We start from the raw sequence: 24,493 nt of genomic DNA on the forward strand, positions 1-24,493 counted from the left end.
TTGTGTTAGATTTGGAGTCCAATAATCATTTTTGAGCCTATAATCAATTCTCAATATGTGGAGAGTTGGTGATCGCTGCTAAATTTGCGTATGGGAGAATAGCCTCCCATAGCCAAGATGTATTTTCTCTATATGAGGTGGAATAGAATAACCCGCTTGAAGCTTGAAGCGTAATTGTCATTCATTTGTAATGCATTGTATGTCACATAATAGGTCCGATTCTTGTACCCTTTCTCGGGAGTCGATGACTATTCATAGCTATATGCTAGTCCCTGTTCGCTTTTAGTTTTAAGAATTGAAGTTTGAGTCCAAAACTGATAGTTGGACACAACAGATGTCCAACTATCAGTTTTTGACTCAAATTTCAATTCTCAAAATCCAAAACGAATAGGGACTTAAAGATGGAAGTTTTGCCTGAAACAACAGATCTCATTGACTGTCTATGCCCTAACTAAATATATCTGAATCCATTGCCAGGCCTGCCTATTTTTTCTTTTGTTTTAATTGCTTATACACCAAAGGCTACATGTATCAAAAGGAGGAAAAAGAATGCAGGCTCTTGTGAGGGAGAAAAGATGACTAGTTTTTTTTTTTGTCTTCGTTTTTCTTTCAAAAGATAAAGATAATACGTTATTCTCTTGAAGTTCCCTTTTCAAGGGAGCAAATATGTATGACCTTTTGGTTCTTGGAACTCCTCCCTTGAAAGTTCTATCATTTTGGCTGTTGGAAGCTGTGCTAGGTGTTGGGAAAGTTGCCTTATTTCCCACGCTCACCAAGTTGTAGTAGTGTAAGCCCAAGGGCCTACTCTCCTATCTTGTTTTGATGATTCTAAACATAATTGATTGTGTTATTGAATACTAATCAATTTGCCTTGAAGTGTTGTGTTTAAGATAGGATTGATCAATTGAAGAAACCAACACACTACATGGTCATGCTTGAAGATGTACCAACACAAGAGTCAAAGGAGCTAAGTGGAGCTCACATCATCTCTCAAGCAAGCATACAAAAGATGGAAGATCAATTGAAGACCAAGACTAAAGAGAAGTTGAAGGTTACATAGGTATCATTGTACATCCTTTCTCTTTAGATTTCCAAGACAAGGCAAAGTGTTTTTAAAAGAGTTTTTCAAACACACTTAAGAACTTAAAATGGATTAGTGAATGGTTATGTGGTGGACCAACATGTTGGGACCCTCATAAACATTCCAAAATTATCATAGGGTTTGAGTTCCAAAAGCCAAAAATCAAACAAGCAATAAAAACACAAAATCTGCTGATTTTTAGGCTTCTCGGAACTCCGAGAAATGGTCCAGTACCTTCTGGCCATTTTCTCGGAACTCCGAGTAATGGTCCAGTAGAAAAATTCCATCTTCTGGCCGTTCTCTCGGAAGTCCGAGAATTTCTCGGAGCTCTGAGAATGGTTCTCGGAGCACCGAGAACCTTGCGACAGACCAAAATATAGTCGTTGGGATTTGAATTAATTTATGGTTTTTGATATCAACACCCCCAAACAGTCATATTTTGTAAAATGCTATATATATAACATCAAGAGGATTATTTTCCTCCCTCTTGAACAATTGAAAAACTTCCTTAAGCATTCAAGAAAACTTGCAACCCATTTGAGCTTTGGATTTTATTTTTCTCCCCAAACTTGCCTTCCATTTGCAAATCTATTGAGTTGGGATTTAGAGCTTTCACTTGCAACTACTATTAAAGAGCAATCAAGGGACTACAAAGAGCGTCAAGCTTTCAAGAAGAAGCCAAGCATTTCTCTTCTATTCTTGTAAAGGTGGCTAGGGCATCCTATTGTAATACCCTAGAGAGCAATCGCTTAGAACTCGGCGAAGAAGGAGAGTCGGTGTAAAGGTGTAAGGGCATCTTTATTTAATATCCCTTGGAAGTGTAATCGCCTCAGAGCCGGGCATCGTGGAGGTCTCGCATAGTGGAAAACCTTAAGGACGATCTTAAGAAGAGTGGAGTAGGGCTTTGCCCGAACCACTATATATCGGTGTGTTCTTTCCTCTTCTTGCACTTTCATTCTTGTCATTTGGTTTGGTATTTCATTTGTTTCTAATCTTACTTGATCTAACCAAAAATCTAATCTAGAGAAGAAAATTCAAATTAGAGTCACTAATTAAATTTGCAAAAGGCCTAATTTAGTGTTAAAATCAATTCACCCCTCTCTCTTGTTTATTTCAATTGGTATCAGAGCCTCGTCTCTAATTTTTAAAACCCTAACCGGTCTAGGGTAAAGATTCTAAAAATGGCAAACCATCCTCAACACCATGAAGGTTACTCAAACACTAGGCCACCTTACTTTGATGGAACAAACTATGAATTTTGGAAAACCAAAATGAAAATCTTTTTAACCCAAGATTACCAAATGTGGAGAGCAATTAATAATAAATATATATTACCCACTAGAAATCTAAATGATTGGACCGAAGCCGAACAACAAGCCTCAAACTATAACGCCAAAGCCATGAATTCCCTAATTTATGCTTTGTCTCCCGGAGAATTTAATAGAGTGTCAAATTTGAATTCGGCTAAGAAAATTTGGAACACCTTAGAAGTCACCCATGAGGGAACCAACCAAGTCAAAGAATCTAAAATGAATCACTTATTTTGGCAATAGGAACTCTTTGAAATGACACCCGATGAAACTATTGCCGACATGTACACTAGATTCACGAACCTTGTAAATTGATTAAGGGGACTTGGAAAGCAATTTTCAAATAGAGATTTAGTGACCAAAATTCTTAGATTCCTACCTTTGTCATGGGAATCCAAAACCTCCGCAATCACCGAAGTCAAGGACATGAATACATTGAACCTAGATGAACTAATAGGGTCCTTGATAACCCATGAAATGATTTTCAAAACAAAAGCACCCGAAATTGAAACTAAAATTGAAAAAGGAAAAGGAGTTGCTTTTGCTTGTAATGTAGGTGACAATGAAGATGCAAAGGAAGACATGGAAGATGAAGTTGCCCTCCTAACAAGAAGGATCAAATTCTTGCAAAGGAACATGGGAGGCATGAAAAATAGAAGGACCAATCCTCCATTCAAGAAGAAAGAAGAGCTCGGTGATGGATCGTCTCAACCCCGATGCTATGGATGCAAGAAGCTTGGACACATTCGCCCGGATTGTCCACTCAACAATGAGCCTTCTTCAAACAACCGTTTCAAGAGAAGAGAAGGCAAGAAAGGAATGACCGCCACATGGGATGAGGAAATTGAAAGTGAAGGCGAACAAAACGATGGAGAAGATTGCTTGATTGCAAGAAAACGTTTGCTCCATGGCCTCAACAAACGACAATCAAGAGGTAAATACTTTAAATAATGTCATTGTTTTAAAAGAAGTTCTAGATTCCTTGCAAAATGCACATGATGAACTTGAGATTGAATTTGATAAAAATGCATCACTTGAAAATTCTCTCTCTAACATGACAAAAGAATTTGGTTGGTTAAAGAAACACCATGAATTTTTAGAGGATGAAAATGAAAAATACAAAGTTGAAATTCATGATTTAAATGCTTCTATCAAAATCTTAAATGAAAATCGTCAAAAACTTTCTATTGAAAACAACAAGCTAAAGCATGAAAATAGTAAACTATCTTTTGAATATGATAAACTAAAGAAACTATTTGAAAATTTTGAACATAATTCATTGAAATTGGATAGGCTTGTTAACATTCAAAGAATGCCACATGATAAAAGTGGACTTGGACACAAATGGAATACTACAATATCCAACTATAAAAACAAACTTGTAAAGGCTTCTTCTAGTAGTTCCAAAACTTGCTTTTATTGTGGTTTAGAAGGTCATTATAAAGTTGCTTGCATGCATGCTAAACAAGATAAAATCAAATTGAACTCTAAAGTGAAAATAAATGAACATAGCAACATTAAGAAGATTTGGGTACCTAAAGGATCTCACTTGCCTATTCATATGTAGGTATGCCTTAAAAGCCATAACAAGAACACATGGTACCTTGATAGTGGATGCTCTAGACATATGACCGGAGACCTCACTCAATTTGCATCCCTATTACTCAAGGATGGTGGAGATGTTACCTTTGGAGATGACAAGAAAGGAAAAGTCAAAGGAGAAGGCACCATAGGTAACTCTACCTCTCCCATACATGATGTGCTTTATGTTGATGGCTTATCCCATAATCTTATTAGCATTAGTCAATTATGTGATAATGGTTTTGAAGTAGTCTTCAACCCCGACAAATGCATTGTTAAAAATAAGATAGATGGACTAGATGATCTTAGACTCCAAAATGTGACTTGTCTTAATGCCATTAGTGAAGATTCTTGGTTGTGGCATAGGAGGTTGGGTCATGCCGGAATGGATCTCATTTCGACCCTCTCCTCAAAAGAAATTGTTAGAGGATTGCCTAAGTTCAAATACACCAAAGATCACATTTGTAGAACTTGTCAATTAGGAAAATAATTAAAAAGTTCATTTGCCCCTAAAAATATGATTTCAACCACCTACCCCTTGCAACTACTTCATATGGACCTTTTTGGACCAATGAAGACAAGTACCTTAGGTGGAAAGAGGTACGTGTTTGTCATCGTAGATGACTACTCACGATTTACATGGGTCATATTTTTAGCACATAAAGATGAAACCTATGAAAATTTCCTTAAATTGTGTAATCAAATACAAAATGAAAAAGGTATTGCCATATCTTACATTAGAAGTGACCATGGAACGGAATTTAAAAATGTACATTTTGACACTTACTGTAATGAACATGGCATCAAACACAATTTTTCGGCACCTGGGACACCTCAACAAAATGGGGTTGTAGAAAGAAAGAACCGAACCCTCCAAGAAATGGCTAGAACTATGTTGCATGAAAATGATCTCCCTAGATACTTTTGGGCAGAGGCGGTTAGCACCGCTTGCTATATCATAAATATGGTATATATAAGGCCAATTTCTAAGAAAACACCTTATGAGCTTTGGAAAAACTTGAAACCAAATATAAGCTATTTTAGAGTGTTTGGATGTAAATGCTTCATCTTGAACATTAAAGATAATTTACACAAATTTGATAAGAAGTCGGATGATGGCATATTCTTAGGGTATTCTTCACATAGCAAGGCATATAGAGTATTTAATAGAAGAACTCTAGTTGTAGAAGAATCCATGCATGTGACATTTGATGAGAGAGAGCTAACATCTCAAGAAATGCCACATGATGAGGATGAACCTATTGAACATCTATTAACTAAGACAAATGTTCATTCCCATGCATCTACGAGTAATACATTGCCTAATGAGAAAGTAGAAAATGTAGATGATGACTCATTGCCTAGGGATAGGAGAATATTGGTAGATCATCCTGAATCCCAAATCTTAGGTGATGCCACATCGCCGGTAAGAACTAGATCATACTATCGTAGTGTGAGCAATAACTTGGCGTTCCTATCCGAATTAGAGCCTAAGTCCATCAAGGAAGCCGAAAATGATGAATATTGGTTGATGGCTATGCAAGAAGAGTTAAGTCAATTCCAAAGGAACAAGGTGTGGAGGCTAGTACCTAGACCTAGTGATCATCCAGTCATTGGCACGAGATGGGTGTATAGAAACAAATTGGATGAAAATGGAATTATCACTAGAAATAAAGCTAGGCTTGTAGCCCAATGATACAATCAGGAGGAAGGAATAGACTATGATGAGACGTTTGCTCCTGTTGCCCGTATGGAAGCTATTAGGATACTCTTGGCATATGCATCTCATAAAGGATTTAAACTATGTCAAATGGATGTCAAAAGTGCCTTCCTAAATGGCTATATCCAAGAGGAAGTGTATGTTGAGCAACCTCCAGGTTTTGAGGACTACAAACATCAAAATCATGTCTTCAGGCTTGATAAAGCTTTATATGGATTAAAACAAGCTCCTAGAGCTTGGTATGAGAGGCTTTGCACTTTCCTGGTGGAAAAAGGATTTGAGATGGGAAAGGTGGATAAAACTTTATTTATCAAAAGAGAAAATCAAGATATCCTCCTTGTACAAATCTATATAGATGACACCATCTGTGGCTCAACTAATCAAAAAATGTGTGATGAATTTGCAACTCTAATGAAAAATGAATTTAAAATGAGCATGATGGGTGAGTTAACCTACTTCTTAGGACTCCAAATTAAACAATACCAAAATGGGATATTTATAAATCAAGAAAAATATACAAAGGAGTTACTAAAGAAGTATGGCATGGATAGCAGTAAGACATCAAGAATTTCCATGAGTACAACTGCTAAGCTAGAAAATGATGAATTTGGCAAATCTATAGATCAAAAGATGTATAGAGGTATGATAGGCAGCTTACTCTATTTGACAGCCAGCAGACCAGACATTATGTTTACGGTCTGTCTCTGTGCTCGATTTCAATCGGATCCAAAAGAGTCTCACCTATCTGCAGTCAAGAAGATCTTCAAGTTCTTAAAAGGAACCCAAAGTCTAGGACTATGGTATGAAAGATCACCTGCCTTCACTCTCATTGGATATTCAGATGCAGACTTTGGTGGATGTAGAGTGGATAGGAAAAGCACTAGTGGGACTTGTCAATTCTTGGGAAAATCACTTGTTTCATGGTTTAGCAAGAAACAAAATTCAGTAGCTCTGTCCACAACAGAAGCAGAATATGTGGCAGCTGGAGCTTGCTGTGCACAAGTCCTATGGATGAAAAGCACATTGATGGACTATGCAATTAAAATGGAAAATATTCTCATCCAATGTGACAATACCAGTGCTATAAGCTTAACAAAGAACCCCATACAACACTCTAGAACAAAACATATTGAGATTAGGCACCACTTCATTAGAGATCACTCACAAAAAGGGGATATTTGCTTAAAATATATCAATAATGAGGATCAATTGGCGGATATCTTTACAAAACCCCTTAGTGATGATAGAATTTGCTATATCCAAAGTGCCTTAAACATTTGGAGTGCGGATCAAGTCAAAGAAATTGCCAAATAAATACTTTGTGCCTTTCACCAGCTTATATATATTGTATTTATATATATCATCTTTGTTTGGTAGTATCTGCATGAATGAGATGTCAAATATTAATCTTAAAAATCACTCAATTAGTACTCTTAGCCTTCTTAGTTCTCTAAGTTGGAGAGGTACCTTCACTTTAATTAAAAATACCTAACAATTTGACTTATGTCAACATCTCGATCATGAACAGGTATATATGCATTACTTGGCTAAATATTTTTATACCATAAGCATTGATTTAGGGGGAGTACCTAACTCAATCTTCATTTACTCCTAAATTGCTTTACATTTTAGTTCACCCTTTCTGTCGATGACAAAAGGGGGAGAAGTTTGAAATTGATTATCTATTCAATTGACTATATGCACCATATGCTTTTAATGGTTATAATTTATCTGTGTGCATATATTGAGGGGGAGTTCCAGCATTCACTTGCCTACTATGTCACTCCACATACACCTCATAATCAATTTTGTTTGTCATTATAAAAAAGGGGGAGATTGTAAGCCCAAGGGTCTACTCTCCTATCTTGTTTTGATGATTCTAAACATAATTGATTATGTTATTGAATACTAATCAATTTGCCTTGAAGTGTTGTGTTTAAGATAGGACTGATCAATTGAAGAAACCAACACACTACATGGTCATGCTTGAAGACGTACCAACACAAGAGTCAAATGAGCTAAGTGGATTAAAGAGAAGTTGAAGGTTACATAGGTATCATTGTACATCCTTTCTCTTTAGATTTCCAAGACAAGGCAAAGTGTTTTTAAAAGAGTTTTTCAAAAACACTTAAGAACTTAAAATGGATTAGTGAATGGTTATGTGGTGGACCAACATGTTGGGACCCTCATAAACATTCCAAAATTATCATAGGGTTTGAGTTCCAAAAGCCAAAAATCAAACAAGCAATAAAAACACAAAATCTGCTGATATTTAGGCTTCTCGGAACTCCGAGAAATGGTCCAGTAACTTCTGGCCATTTTCTCGGAACTCCGAGAAATGGTCCAGTAGAAAAATTCCATCTTCTGGCTGTTCTCTCGGAACTCCGAGAATATCGCGACAGACCAAAATATAGCCGTTGGGATTTGAATTAATTTGTGGTTTTTGATATCAACACCCCCAAACGGTCATATTTTGTAAAATGCTATATATATAACATCAAGAGGATTATTTTCCTCCCTCTTGAACAATTGAAAACCTTCCTTAAGCATTCAAGAAAACTTGCAACCCATTTGAGCTTTGGATTTTGTTTTTCTCCCCAAACTTGCCTTTCACTTGCAAATCTATTGAGTTGGTATTTAGAGCTTTCACTTGCAACCACTATTGAAGAGCAATCAAGGGACTACAAAGAGCATCAAGCTTTCAAGAAGAAGCCAAGCTATTTCTCTTCTATTCTTGTAAAGGTGGCTAGGGCATCCTATTGTAATACCCTAGAGAGCAATCGCTTAGAACTCGGCGAAGAAGGAGAGTCGGTGTAAAGGTGTAAGGGCATCCTTATTTAATATCCCTTGAAAGTGTAATCACCTCGGAGCCGGGCATCGTAGAGGTCTCACATAGCGGAAAACCTTAAGGACGATCTTAAGAAGAGTGGAGTAGGGCTTTGCCCGAACCACTATATATCGGTGTGTTCTTTCCTCTTCTTGCACTTTCATTCTTGTCATTTGGTTTGGTATTTGATTTGTTTCTAATCTTACTTGATCTAACCAAAAATCTAATCTAGAGAAGAAAATTCAAATTAGGGTCACTAATTAAATTTGCAAAAGGCTTAATTTAGTGTTAAAATCAATTCACCCCGCCCCTCTTGTTTATTTCAAGTAGGAAACTAAAATTGGAAAGTGTTTCCTAATAGAATTGGGAGACTAGGAGACTAAAAAGAGTAGGACACAGCTATTTCTCTATGTGAGGTGTGTTGGCTACCTCATGGCTTGAGAGAAAGAGAGAAGGAAAGATTTCTCGTGGGTTTATTCTTTAGGATCTTCCTTGGGTTTCTCTTGTGTAGATCTTGGTTGAGAGGATAATGAAAGGGTTGTAGGTTTGTGAGTTTCGGGTTAATCTATTGTAATCCTTGTATATTGTTTTTCTCATAGTGGAAGATTGTGTACTCCCCCGTGGATGTAGTGATAGTGTTCTATACAATATGAACACCGGCAACGGATCTTAGCGATTCAACATTGAGAAAATCACCGATAACAATATGGAATCAATTGAAATGAGAAAAAGACATACCGGAAGCCATGAATGTTGTTTTTCTTTCTCTTAAGGTTTCTCTTTGCTACACAATAGTCAGTAATGGGGACCGGTTTCCTGTCTCTTCAAGCGTGGATTCTCAAAGTTTGGAAACAAATTCGTTGTCTGCAAATAGGACCCAAGAGTACCTTTTTATAAGCGTTTGTGGGAAGAGATGCGACTCCTCATCGCGCCGATCCCTCTCCCCAAACGTCTCTTTACGTTTATACCTTTTCACATAAAGTCTTTTCATTAATGACTTTTCACAAAACTAATTAACTAACCAAATGATTTTGACCATCGATCTTGCAAAAGCCACATCCACCGTTAGGATTATTTCCTAACATTTTCCCACTTGGCTAGCAAGATCTTTGAGCCAAACATAAGGATCATAACTTTAAATTAGTTAGATAATAAATCCAACATTCCATTTAGCAAAATCTACCAACAATAAACCATGTAACCATTGGGTCACCAACTCTACCCAATAGCCTACCCCATGATTATATTATTAGTAATTCTTACTAACATGAATGTAAAAGTATACATGCATAAGATGTAAACATGGTCCAAAACAGTCATATTGACACATTCTACCTCTTATTAACAATCCATTTACAAAATGTGCACGAAATGGAGCGGTAGAAAATAATCATAATATATATCAGAATCATAAAATATAATGTGATCACTACAGTGTATCTCAATACCAAATGCAGACTCCCACTATCATAGGCTATCAAAAGTGTCAACCAATCCCATGCATGCTACATGCTCTCTGAAGAGCTTTGGTGACAAGCCTTTAGTCAAGGGATCCGCCAACATAGGTGCGGTGCTTATGTATTCCACAGATACATGCTGATTCTGAACTCTTTCCCTCAGAACAAGATACTTTAGATCTATATGCTTCGAGCCGTCTCCAGACTTGTTCTTGGAAAAGAAAACCGCAGCGGAATTATCACAGAGAAGTTTCAGCGGCCTCTCAATAGAATCAATCAAATGAAGCCCTGAAATAAAATTTCGCAGCCATAAGGCGTGAGCCGAAGCCTTCGAACATGAAATAAACTCTGCCTCCATAGTGGATGAAGCCGTCATTCTCTGTTTGACGCTTCTCCAAGAAATAGGTCCTCCTGAAAGCATAAAAATATAACCAGAAGTGGACCGATGGGTGTCCCGACAACCAACGAAGTCGAAATCAGAATAGCCAATCACCTCAAGGCTATCCGATCTCCTAAATGTGAGCATGTAATCTGAAGTCCCTCGCAGGTAACACATAACCTTTTTGGCTGCCTTCCAGTGATCCAAACCTGGGTCACTCTGGTACCTCCCAAGCATGCCAACTGCAAATGCAATATCTGGACGGGTACAAACTTGAGCATACATGAGACTACCAACAGCGGAAGCATAAGGAATATGTCTCATCTCATCCCGTTCCAGTGCGTTCCTGGGACATTGTAACTGATTGAATATATCGCCCTTAACTATAGGAGCAGGACTAGGGGAGCATTTATCCATGCTGAATCTCTTAAGGACTTTCTCTATATAGGTCTTCTGAGATAATCTCAGCAATCCTCGAGTCCTATCTCGATGAATCTCAATTCCTATGACATAGGAAGCTTCACCAAGATCTTTCATATCAAAATTCCTTGAGAGAAATTATTTTGTTTCTTTCAGCATGCCCAGGTTACTACTGGCAAGTAGTATATCATCAACATATAACACTAGGATGATGAATCGACTCTCACTAATCTTAAGATATATGCATTGATCTACAACATTTTCCTTGAACCCAAAACTAGACACTACGTCATAAAATTTTAGATACCACTGCCTAGAAGCCTGCTTAAGTCCGTAAATTGACTTTTAAGCCTACAGACTAGGTGCTCTTCGCTCTCAGCCTTAAAACCTTTAGGCTGAATCATATAGACATCCTCATGAAGGTCATCATTTAAAAATGCAGTCTTCACATCCATCTGGTGTAACTCTAAGTCATAATGAGTCACCAAAGCCATAACTATCCTTAAAGAGTCTTTCCTTGATACTTGAGAGAAAGTCTCTTTGTAGTCTATTCCCTCTTTCTGAGTGAACCCCTTAGCGACTAGTCTGGCCTTATATCTTTCAATCCCGCCCTTAGAGTCTCTTTTGGTCTTAAAGATCCATTTATAGCCTACAGGCTTGACCCCTTTAGATAACTCGGTGAGTTCCCAGACACGGTTCTTTTCCATCGAGAGCAACTCATCCTTCATGGCTTCAAACCACTGAGCTGATCGGTCACTATGGCATGACCAAATGAAAGTGGATCATTATCCATTTCACCGTCGTAGTCACACTCGTTTAAATAGACAATATAGTCATCTGAGATGGCTGACCTCCTCTCTCTCTGTGATCTACGCACAGGTTGCTCAGCGACAATCGTCGTTGGAGCATCAGGAATGTGGGGCGAAACCTCCAATGTGCCATCTGGTGCATCAATATCGTCAGGTGGAGGAATCGACACTACTCTTTCTTGGATTACCGGTATTGGAACAAATACCCGGTTCTCCTCAAAAGTAAGTGACCTAGGCACAAAACTCCCACTTAGATCACTATCCTCTAAGAATACAACGTATCTAGTCTCTACAATCTGGGTGCTATGAGTAGAACTATAGAACCTATAACCCTTAGACCGTTCAGGGTAACCTATGAAGTAACAAGAGATGGTCCTAGCGTCTAACTTTCTCAACTGTGGGTTATATATTTTGGCTTCAGCCATACAGCCCCAAACATGCAGCTTAGGCTTTTTACCGGCCCATAACTCATAAGGGGTCTTAGCCACAGCTTTACTCGGTACTCGGTTTAGGATATGAACGGCTGTTTTCAATGCTTCTCCCCACAAGGACTCGGGCAATGGTGAATTGCAAATCATGCTCCTCACCATATCCATAAGAGTACGGTTTCGTCTCTCAGCAACACCATTTTGCTCAGGTGTACCTGGCATCGTGTACTGAGCGACAATACCGTTCTCCTTTAAGTAAAGTGCGAACGCACCTGGACTGCGGCCCGTATCAGAATATCTGCCATAGTACTCCCCACCTCTATCGGACCTCACAACCTTAATCTTCCGGTCAAGTTGTAACTCAATCTCAACCTTATAGATCTTAAAGGTATCCAGTGCTTCCGACTTTTCTTTGATGAGATAGACGTAGCTAAAACGTGAAAAGTCATCGATAAAGGTAATGAAATATCTCTCGCCACTTGGGCAGGAGTAGGAAATGGCCCACATATATCAGTGTGAATAACTTCTAACAGGCCGGTACTCTTAGTGGCGCCCTTCTTACTAGTTTTGGTTTGTTTACCTTTAAGACACTGCCTACAAATCCCGAAATCAGAAAAGTCAAGAGGAGGAAGAACTCCATCCTTAACCAGTCTTTCCAAATGACTAATGGAAATGTGACCTAAACGCTTATGCCACAAACTGGAAGAGTTTTCATCAACTCAACCCCGTTTATTGCCACGGTAACTAATTTCCTCATTCACATGCATGGATAACAGAGAATGTGCAAACGAGCTATCTAAATTAATCATATATAGATTGCCCACAAGAGGACCAGAACCAACAACATTGGAATCATGGAGTAATGTAAAACCTTTATTCCCAAATTTAAATTCAAATCCAGAGGAATCAAGTCTAGATACAGATATAAGGTTTCTGCTCATGGTAGGTACATAAAATGTGTCTTCCAAATACATAATGAAGCCACTATCTAATATAAGACGAAAAGTGCCAATAGCCTTGACGTCTGCTTCTACTCCATTTCCCATCTTAATGGTTCGCTCCCCTTTCCTGAGTCTCCGTCTCTCTTGAAATCCATGCAAGGAATTCGAGATGTGAATAGTGGAACCTGTATTTATCCACCAGGTATTTCTAGGAGCATCTACAAGAAAAGATTCATGACAAACAAAAACAGAATTATTACCTTTCTTATGCAGCCACTCTTCATACTTGGAGCACTCTTTCTTTATGTGACCAAGTTTCTTACAGAAATGGCACCTAATGCGACTTTTCATCCCACCGGTCAAGCCCTGCTGAGCCGAACCATTTGCTACCTTCTTCTTGCCTTTCCCAAAGCCCTTTTCCTTTGGTTCTCTTCTTGAAGTGACCCTTCGATGTTCCCTCTGTGGTGTAATGAGCACTTTCAGGTTGCTCGGTCTTCAACCTCTCTTCTTCTTGAACACACATGGCTATGAGTTCACTCATTTCCCACTTCTCTTTCTGCGTATTGTAATTAATTTTAAATGGAGTAAACTACGCAGGAAGAGATGTCATGATGAAATGAACAAGGAAACCCTCAGAGATCTCCATGTTCATTTTCTTTAGCTGGGAGGCCATGTCATTCATTCGCATAATGTGCTCTCTCACACCACTACTACCATTGTACTTCATAGTGATCGTCTTCATCATCAGTGTACTAGCAAGAGCCTTAGACGATCCCTTAAACTGACCCTCTACTGCCTGTAGGTACTCTTTAGCAGTAAATTCTTCATTTTCCTCTGAGTCCGGAATGCCTCCTCGGATAGAGGTAGAGATCGTGCTTTTCATAATCATAAGGCTCATGCGGTTTGACCGTTCCTATTTTTCATAGGTAGCCAAATCCGCAGCAGTACTTTCATTAGAAGGCACTTCAGGTTTGTCATTCCTAAGTGCATAATCTAGGTCCAAACACCCTAAGACTATATGAATATGATCCTTCCATTTTTCGAAATTAGTCCCACTCAAAACCTCGATCCCAGACAAATAACTAGAGATAGAACTAGGGTTCAATGCTGTAGATGAAAAAGACAGACAGTTACAATTTTGCTCACTATTTAAGACACCATTTAAATCCACAAAAAGAGTTTATTCAGTAAAATCCACGATTTAATGTAATCCAACTTTAAAATAAATGACTAAAGTAAACAGAAACACAAAATACATAAGTGTGTTCTTAATGGAACACCCGGTGTGTCACCGTGGGATGTCCGTTGGGCCATGCCACGCTACACATTTGGTTCCATTTTTAAGTCAATTTATCTTTAAGGAAGTCAGTTGGATTGCCTAGAATCACAGAAACACATAAATGTGATTCTAGGGAGACACCAGCGTATCATCATGGGTCGTCCGTTGGGCCGTGCCACGACACACATTTAACTAGGGCCAAATAACTCTATACTTAAGGTACACATCACCGTTGGGCAGAAGCGCAACCCCAAACCAAGTTATCCAGGCCTAGCCCTCGCACACCACATATTTGTGCAAAGCAACAGTCATCCGTTGGGCTGAGTGTTGCTCTTGGACAAATAGACGCAACTTAAAGTGGTTTTGTAGTTCATAATGTGTCACTATATGTGACACTGTTCTTTATTTAAACCACTAATCCTAAGCGATTCCGTTTCCCAGACGGAATCAAGTTTCATAATATATCAAAATCAATGCATAAGGATTTTGAAAGATATACACAACCAATTCACTAACCAAAAGACAAAGGTTTTAGGTATATTTGACAAAACCAATGTGTTTTCAAGTCAAAATTTTTGTCCCATAGATGGTTATATAGAATCACCAAATATTTGACTCAAAACCAAACATTAAAAAAATCCAAAGTTTTGAAAATTATACTGTAACTTTGAAAACCAAGTTTCAAAACCCAAAACCGATGTCAAAAATAGGTTCAGGAGGGTCAAAAACCCCAAGAACCGGTCCTACTTGGGAGAGAATCCCCAAAAATTAGGCCGAACCGGCCCAAAATAGGTGGTTGGACCAGTTCGGGCCGGCCGGTTCGGGTCAGGCAGGTTGGTCCCATGGGTGGTCGGGTGGGCCTCATAGAAGCCACGACATGCATATGTCACATACAAATTCAAATTTTGTTTTTAATAAAAAACAACAGTCCTATGACGTTAGACAATGGACATGACTCTCTTATTATAATAATACTTCTATTATTATAATAATACTTTTCATTCTCATAGTTCAATTCCAAATATGCCCTTATTAGTTAATCATAAAGAAGGTGGAGTATCACTTTCAAACAGAAGTGTGACTACCATTTTTTTTTTTATAAAATATTCACCGTCGTCTCCAATCCACTAAAAGACAACAAATCTGAAATTTTCATCTGAAAATCCTTGTTTTTAATAAATTTCGATTTAGTACAGGAAATTCATTTCTCAACCATTTTAGGCGCCGTTTACGGCGTTGGGTCCCTCTCTCAACGAACTACACATACATGCCGGAAAATCACCAGTAAGAGCAACCGTCTTCCGGCGGTGCGCTGTTTTCCGGTAAGGCCTAAAACTACCAAAACTCAAATTTTTAACTTTAAATGGCCGTCAAATACAATCCAGACGTCGGATCGACGAACCGTTTGTTGCGTTGGATTCGTGAGAACACAAGCAACGTTTCAGTGGCACTCAATCATCGATCAGATTTGTAACTTGTCAGTGGCATTCAAAATACAAAGGTTTTTAATACCAAAAACCCTATTTCTTTCAATTTTCACCATTTTAATGCGATTTTCTCGCCGTTTTCTTGCCGAAACCGTGGCTATGATACCACATGATAGTTGTAAGCCCAAGGGTCTACTCTCCAATCTTGTTTTGATGATTCTAAACATAATTGATTGTGTTTTTGAATACTAATCAATTTGCTTTGAAGTGTTGTGTTTAAGATAGGATTGATCATTGAAGAAACCAACACACAACATGGTTATGCTTGAAGAAGTACCCAACAAGAATCAAATGAGCTAAGTGAAGCTCACATCATCACTCAAGCGAGCATACAAAGATGGAAGATCAATTGAAGACCAAAGCTAAAGAGGAATTGAAGGTTGCATAGGTATCATTGTACATCCCTTCTCTTTAGATTTTCAAGTCAAGGCAAACCTTTTTCTAAGTGTTTTTCAAAATTGTTTTCACACAACACTTAAAGATCTTCAACGGTTTAGTGAATGATTATGTGGTGGACCAACATGTTGGGACCCTCATAAACATTCCATAATTATCATAGGAGTTGAGTTCCAAAAGCCAAAAATCAAACAAGAAATAAAATCTCAAAATATACAGATTTTTAGGCTTCTCGGAACTCCGAGATTTTTCTCGGAGCTCCGAGAGTTCTCTTGGAACTCCGAGAAATGGTCCAGTAGCTTCTGGCCATTTTCTCAGAACTCCGAGAAATGGTCAAGTAGAATATTTTGTTCTTTTGGCCGTTTTCTCGGAACTCCGAGAATATTTCTCGGAACTCCGAGAATTTCTCGGAACTCCGAGAATTTCTCGGAGCTCCGAGAATTTCTCGGAACTTCGAGAACCTCGCGACAAGTAAGAATATAGCCGTTGGGATTTGAATTAATTTGTGAAACTTGATATTTCCACCCCCAAACGGTCATATTCTCTTGAGAGATTATAAATACAACATCTAGAGGATTTTTTCCTCTCTCTTGATCATTTTGAAAACATACTTGAGCATCAAAGAAAACTTGCAATCTATTTGTGCTTGATATTTTGTTTTCTTCCCAAACTTGCCTTGCACTTGCAAATTTCTTGAGTTGGGATACTTAGAGCTTTCACTTGCAACTACCATAATTGAAGAGCAATCAAGGATCTACAAAGAGCATCAAGCTTTCAAGAAGAAGCCAAGCTATTCAATCTTCACTTCTTGTATAGGTGGCTAGGGCATTCCTTTTTTTAATTTCCTAGAGAGCAACCGCTTAGAACTCGGCAGAGAAGGAGAGTCTTTGTAAAGGTGTAAGGGCATCCTCATTTAATATCCCTTGGAAGTGTAACCGCCTCGGAGCCGGGCATCGTGGAGGTCTCCAATAGTGAAAATCCTTATGGACGATCTTAAGAAGAGTGGAGTAGGGCTTTGCCCGAACCACTATACATCGGTGTGTTCTTTCTTGTCTTGCACTTTCATTATTGTTTTTGGTTTGGCATTTCATTTTGCTTTCAATTATATGTGCACTAACCAAATATTTAATTAAGTGAAGAAAAATTCCAATTAGGGTTCATAGGTAATTTTCAAAAGGGCTAATTTAGTGTTAAAATCAATTCACCCCCCCCTCTTGAATATTTCATTTGGTATCAAAGCCTCATCTCTAATTTTTAGAAAACCCTAACCGGTCTAGAGTAAAGATTCTAAAATGGCAAACTACCCTCAACACCATGAAGGTTATTCAAACACTAGGCCACCCTATTTTGATGGAACAAACTATGGTTTTTGGAAAACTAAAATGAAAATCTTTTTAACCCAAGATTATCAAATGTGGAGAGCCATTAATAATGAATACATATTACCCACAAGAAACCTAAATGATTGGACCGAAGCCGAACAACAAGCTTCAAATTATAATGCCAAAGCTATGAATTCCCTTATTTGTGCTCTATCTCCTGGAGAATTCAATAGAGTATCAAATTTAAATTCGGCTAAGGAAATTTGGGATACCTTAGAAGTCACCCATGAAGGAACCAATCAAGTCAAAGAATCTAAAATGAACCATCTTTTTCGGCAATATGAACTCTTTCAAATGACACCCGATGAAACAATTGCCGACATGTACACTAGATTCACCAATCTTGTAAATTGACTAAGGGGTCTTGGAAAACAATTTTCCAATAGAGATTTAGTGACTAAAATCCTTAGGTCCCTACCTTTGTCTTGGGAATCCAAAACCTCCGCAATCACCGAAGCCAAGGATATGAACACATTGAACCTACATGAACTAATAGGGTCCTTGATCACCCATGAAATGATTTTCAAAACAAAAGCACCCGAAATTGAAATTAAAATTGAAAAAGGAAAAGGAATTGCTTTTGCATGTAATGTAGGTGAAAATGAAGAAGCAAAGGAAGACATGGAAGATGAAGTTGCCCTCCTAACAAGAAGGATCAAATTCTTGCAAAGGAACATGGGAGGCATGAGAAATAGAAGGACAAATCCCCCATTCAAGAAGAAAGAAGAACTTGGTGATGGATCTTCTCAACCCCGATGCTACGGTTGCAAGAAGCTTGGACACATTCGCCCGGATTATCCACTCAACAATGAACCTACTTCAAATAACCGCTTCAAGAGAAAAGAAGGCAAGAAAGGAATGACCGCCACGTGGGATGAGGAAATTGAAAGCGAAGGTGAACAAAATGATGGCGAAGATTGCTTGATGGCAAGGAATGTGTGCTTCATGGCCTCAACAAACGACAATAACGAGGTAAACACTTTAAATGATGTCATTGTTTTAAAAGAAGTTCTTGATTCCTTACAAAATGCAAATGATGAACTTGAAATTCAATTTGATAAAATTGCATAACTTGAAAATTCTCTTGCTAACATGACAAAAGAATTTGGTTGGTTAAAGAAAGATCATGAATTTCTAGATGATAAAAATGAAAAATACAAAGTAAAAATTCATGAGTTAAATGCTTCTATCAAAATCTTAAATGAAAACCGACAAGAACTTTGTAATGAAAACAACAAGCTAAAGCATGAAAATGGTAGACTATCATTTGAATATGATGAACTAAAGAAACTTTTTTGAAAAATTTGAAAATAGTTAATTGAAATTGGATAAGCTTGTTAATCTTCAAAGAATGTCAAGTGACAAAAGTGGACTTGGACATTAATGGAATACCACAATATCTAACTATAAAAACAAACTTGAAAAGGTTTCTTCTAGCGGTACCAAAATTTGCTTTTATTGTGGTCTAGAAGGTCATTATAAGGTAGCTTGCTTGCATGCTAAACAAGATAAGATCAAGTTGAACTCTAAAGTGAAAATAAATGAACATAGCAAGATTAGGAAGATTTGGGTACCTAAGGGATCTCACTTGCCTATTCATATGTAGGTATGCCTTAAAAGCCACAACAAGAGGAACACATGGTACCTTGATAGTGGATGCTCTAGACACATGACTGGAGACCTTACTCAATTCGCATCGCTATCACTCAAGGATGGTGGAGAAGTTACCTTTGGAGATGATAAGAAAGGAAAAGTCAAAGGTGAAGGCACCATAGGTAACTCTACCTCTCCCATACATGATGTACTCTTTGTTGATGGCTTGTCCCATAATCTTATTAGCATTAGTCAATTATGTGATAATGGTTTTGAAGTTGTCTTCAATCCCGATAAATGCATTGTTAAAAATAAGATAGATGGAGAAGTAAAATCGTAGGTTCTAGAGACAATAACATTTACACAATTGGACTAGATGATCTTAGACTCCAAAATATGACTTGTCTTAATGCCATTAGTGAGGATTCTTAGCTATGGCATAGGAGGTTGGGTCATGCCGGAATGGATCTCATTTCGACCCTCTCCTCAAAAGAAATTGTTAGAGGATTGCCTAAGTTCAAATACACCAAAGATCACATTTGTAGAACTTGTCAATTAGGAAAACAATTAAAGAGCTCATTTGCACCTAAAATATGATTTCAACTTCCTACCCCTTGGAGCTACTTCATATGAATCTTTTTGGACCAATGAAGACTAGTAGCCTAGGTGGAAAGAGGTACGTGTTTGTAGTTGTGGATGACTACTCACGATTTACTTGGGTCATATTTCTAGCACACAAAGATGAAACTTATGAAAACTTCCTTATATTGTGCAATCAAATACAAAATGAAAGAGGTATTGCTATCTCTTACATTAGAAGTGATCATGGAACGGAATTTGAAAATGTACATTTTGACACTTATTGTAATGAACATGGCATAAAACATAATTTTTCTGCACCTAGAACACCTCAACAAAATGGAGTAGTAGAAAGAAAGAATCGAACTCTCCAAGAAATGGCTGGAACAATGTTGCATGAAAATGATCTCCCTAGATATTTTTGGGCGGAAGCGGTTAGCACCGCTTGCTATATCATAAACAGGGTATATTTAAGGCCAATGTCTAAGAAAACACCATATGAGCTTTGAAAAAACTTGAAACCAAATATAAGCTATTTTAGAGTGTTTGGATGTAAATGCTTCATTTTAAACATCAAAGATAATCTACACAAATTTGATAGGAAGTCGAATGATGGAATATTCTTAGGGTATTCTTCTCATAGCAAGGCATATAGAGTATTTAATAGGAGAGCCCTAGTGGTAGAAGAATCCATGCATGTGACATTTGATGAAAGAGAGCCAACACCTCAAAAAATGCCACATGATGAGGATGAACCTAATGAACATCTCTTACCTAAGTTAAGTGCCCCTCCTCATGCATCTACAAGTCATACACTACCTAGTGAGGAAGTAGAAAATGAAAATGATAACTCATTACCTAGGGATAGGAGAACATTGGTAGATCATCCCGAATCCCAAATTTTAGGTGATGCCACATCGCCAGTGAGAACTAGATCATACTATCGTAGTGTGAGTAACAATTTGGCGTTCCTATCCGAATTAGAACCTAAATCCATCAAAGAAGCTGAAAAGGATGAATATTGGTTGATCGCTATGCAAGAAGAGTTAAGTCAATTCGAAAGGAACAAGGTGTGGAGGCTAGTGCCTAGACCTAGTGATCATCCAGTCATTGGCACGAGATGGGTGTACAGAAATAAATTGGATGAAAATTGAATTATCACTAGAAATAAAGCTAGACTGGTAGCCCAAGGGTACAATCAGGAGGAGGGAATAGACTATGATGAGACATTTGCTCCTGTTGCCCGTATGGAGGCTATTAGGATACTCTTGGCATATGCATCTCATAAAGGATTTAAATTATATCAAATGGATGTCAAAAGTGCCTTCCTAAATGGCTATATCCAGGAGGAAGTGTATGTTGAGCAACCTCCAAGTTTTGAATACTTCAAACATCCAGATCATGTCTTCAGACTTGATAAAGCCTTGTATGGGTTAAAGCAAGCTCCTAGAGCTTGGTACGAGAGGCTTTGCACTTTTTTGGTTGAAAAAGGATTTGAGATGGGAAAGGTGGATAAAATATTATTTATCAAAAGAGAAAATCAAGATATCCTCCTTGTCCAGATATATGTAGATGATACCATATGTGGCTCAACCAATCAAAAATTATGTGATGAATTTGCAACTTTAATGAAAAATGAATTTGAAATGAGCATGATGGGCGAGTTAACCTATTTCTTAGGACTCCAAATTAAACAATACAAAAATAGAATATTTTTAAATCAAGAAAAATATACAAAGGAGTTATTAAAGAAGTATGGCATGGATAGCAGTAAGACATCAAGAATTCCCATGAGTACTACTGCTAAGCTAGAAATGGATGAATTTGGCAAATCTGTGAATCAGAAATTGTATAGGGGTATCATAGGTAGTTTGCTCTATTTGACAGCCAGCAGACCAGACATTATGTTTACTGTCTGTCTCTGTGCTTGATTTCAATCGGATCCTAAAGAGTCTCACCTATCAGCAGTTAAGAAGATCTTCAAGTACTTAAGAGGAACCAAAAGTCTAGGACTGTGGTATGAAAGATCATCTTCCTTCACTCTCATCAGATATTCAGATGCAGACTTTGCTGGATGTAGAGTAGATAGGAAAAGCACTAGTGGGACTTGCCAATTCTTGGGTAAATCACTTGTTTCATGGTTTAGCAAGAAGCAAAATTCAGTAGCTCTGTCCACAACAGAAGCAGAATATGTGGCAGCTGGAGCTTGCTGTGCTCAAGTCTTATGGATGAAAAGCACATTGATGGACTATGCAATCAAAATGGAAAATATTCTCATCCAATGTGACAATACTAGTGCTATAAGCTTAACAAAGAACCCCATACAACACTCAAGAACAAAACACATTGAGATTAGGCACCACTTCATTAGAGATCACTCACAAAAAGAGGATATTTGCTTAAAGTATATCAACACTGAAGATCAATTAGCGGATATCTTTACAAAACCCCTTAGTGATGATAGAATTTGTTATATCCGAAGTCCCTTAAACATATGGAGTGCAGATCAAGTTAAAGAAATTTCCAAATAAATACTTTGTGCCTTTCATCAGCTTATCTATATAGTATTTATATATATCATCTTTGTTTGGTAATATCTGCATGAATGAGATGTCAAATTTTTAATCTTAAAAATCACTCAATTGGTACTCTTAGCCTTCTTAGTTCTCTAAGTTGGAGAGGTACCTTCACTTTAATTAAAAATACCTAACAATTTGACATTTGTCAACATCTTGATCATGAACAGGTATATGTGCATTACTTGGCTATATATTTCTATACCATAAGCATTGATTTAGGGGGAGTTATCTACTCCTAAATTTTTTTTTACACCCTTTTTGTCGATGACAAAAGGGGGAGAAGGTTTGAAATTGATTATCTATTCAATTGACTATATGCACCACATGCTTATAACTTGTATCATTTATCTGTGTGCATATATTGAGGGGGAGTTCCAGTATTCACTTGCCTACTATGTCACTCCACACACACCTCATAATCAATTTTGTTTGTCATCATCAAAAATGGGGAGATTGTAAGCCCAAGGGTCTACTCTCCAATCTTGTTTTGATGATTCTAAACATAATTGATTGTGTTTTTGAATACTAATCAATTTGCTTTGAATTGTTGTGTTTAAGATAGGATTGATCATTGAAGAAACCAACACACAACATGGTCATGCTTGAAGATGTACCCAACAAGAGTCAAAGGAGCTAAGTGGAGCTCACATCACCACTCAAGCAAGCATACAAAGATGGAAGATCAATTGAAGACCAAAGCTAAAGAGGAATTGAAGGTTGCATAGGTATCATTGTACATCCCTTCTCTTTAGATTTTCAAGTCAAGGCAAAACGTTTTCAAAGTGTTTTTCAAAATTGTTTTCACACAACACTTAAAGATCTTCAACAGTTTAGTGAATCATTATGTGGTGGACCAACATGTTGGGACCCTCATAAACATTCCATAATTATCATAGGAGTTGAGTTCCAAAAGCCAAAAATCAAACAAGAAATAAAATCTCAAAATATACAGATTTTTAGGCTTCTCGGAACTCCGAGATTTTTCTCGGAGCTCTGAGCTCGGAACTCCGAGAAATGGTCCAGTAGCTTCTGGCCATTTTCTCGGAACTCTGAGAAATGGTCCAGTAGAATATTTTGTTCTTCTGGCCATTTTCTTGGAACTCCGAGAATATTTCTCGGAACTCCGAGAATTTCTCTGAGCTCCGAGAATTTCTCTGAGCTCCGAGAATTTCTCGGAGCTCCGAGAATTTCTCTGAGCTCCGAGAATTTCTCGGAGCTCCGAGAATGGTTCTCGGAACTCCGAGAAGCTCGCGACAAGTAAGAATATAGCCGTTGGGATTTGAATTAATTTGTGAAATTTGATATTTCCACCCCCAAACGGTCATATTCTCTTGAGAGATTATAAATACAACATCTAGAGGATTTTTTCCTCTCTCTTGATCATTTTGAAAACATACTTGAGCATCAAAGAAAACTTGCAATCTATTTGTGCTTGATATTTTGTTTTCTTCCCAAACTTGCCTTGCACTTGCAAATTTCTTGAGTTGGGATACTTAGAGCTTTCACTTGCAACTACCATCATTGAAGAGCAATCAAGGATCTACAAAGAGCATCAAGCTTTCAAGAAGAAGCTAAGCTATTCAATCTTCACTTCTTGTATAGGTGGCTAGGGCATTCCTTTTTTTAATTCCCTAGAGAGCAACCGCTTAGAACTCGGCGGAGAAGGAGAGTCTTTGTAAAGGTGTAAGGGCATCCTCATTTAATATCCCTTGGAAGTGTAACCGCCTCGGAGCCGGGCATCGTGGAGGTCTCCAATAGTGGAAATCCTTAAGGACGATCTTAAGAAAAGTGGAGTAGGGCTTTGCCCGAACCACTATACATCGGTGTGTTCTTTCTTGTCTTGCACTTTCATTATTGTTTTTGGTTTGGCATTTCATTTTGCTTTCAATTATATGTGCACTAACCAAATATTTAATTAAGTGAAGAAAAATTCCAATTAGGGTTCATAGGTAATTTTCAAAAGGGCTAATTTAGTGTTAAAATCAATTCACCCCCCCTCTTGAATATTTCAATAGTGTTCTATACAATATGAACACCGGCAACGGATCTTAGCGATTCAACATTGAGAAAATCACCGATAACAATATGGAATCAATTGAAATGAGAAAAAGACATACGGGAAGCCATGAATGTTGTTTTTCTTTCTCTTAAGGTTTCTCTTTGCTACACAATAGTCGGTGATGGGGACCGGTTTCCTGTCTCTTCAAGCGTGGATTCTCAAAGTTTGGAAACAAATTCGTTGTCT

The 24,493-nt window shown here is 37.8% G+C and overlaps 1 protein-coding gene across 1 annotated transcript; it reads right to left on the reverse strand.

The window, feature by feature from the left end:
• Positions 1 to 13,542: 13,542 nt before the first annotated feature.
• LOC143888602 (uncharacterized) lies at positions 13,543 to 13,851 on the reverse strand. Its single transcript, XM_077393043.1, has one exon. The coding sequence runs from the start codon at positions 13,849 to 13,851 to the stop codon at positions 13,543 to 13,545; it is 309 nt and encodes a 102-aa protein (XP_077249158.1).
• Between the last annotated feature and the right edge of the window lie 10,642 nt (positions 13,852 to 24,493).

This window comes from Tasmannia lanceolata, unplaced genomic scaffold (genome assembly GCF_043159265.1).
Source record: "Tasmannia lanceolata isolate RefF3 unplaced genomic scaffold, GAP_Taslan_0.1 ptg000012l, whole genome shotgun sequence".
NCBI lineage: Eukaryota > Viridiplantae > Streptophyta > Magnoliopsida > Canellales > Winteraceae > Tasmannia > Tasmannia lanceolata.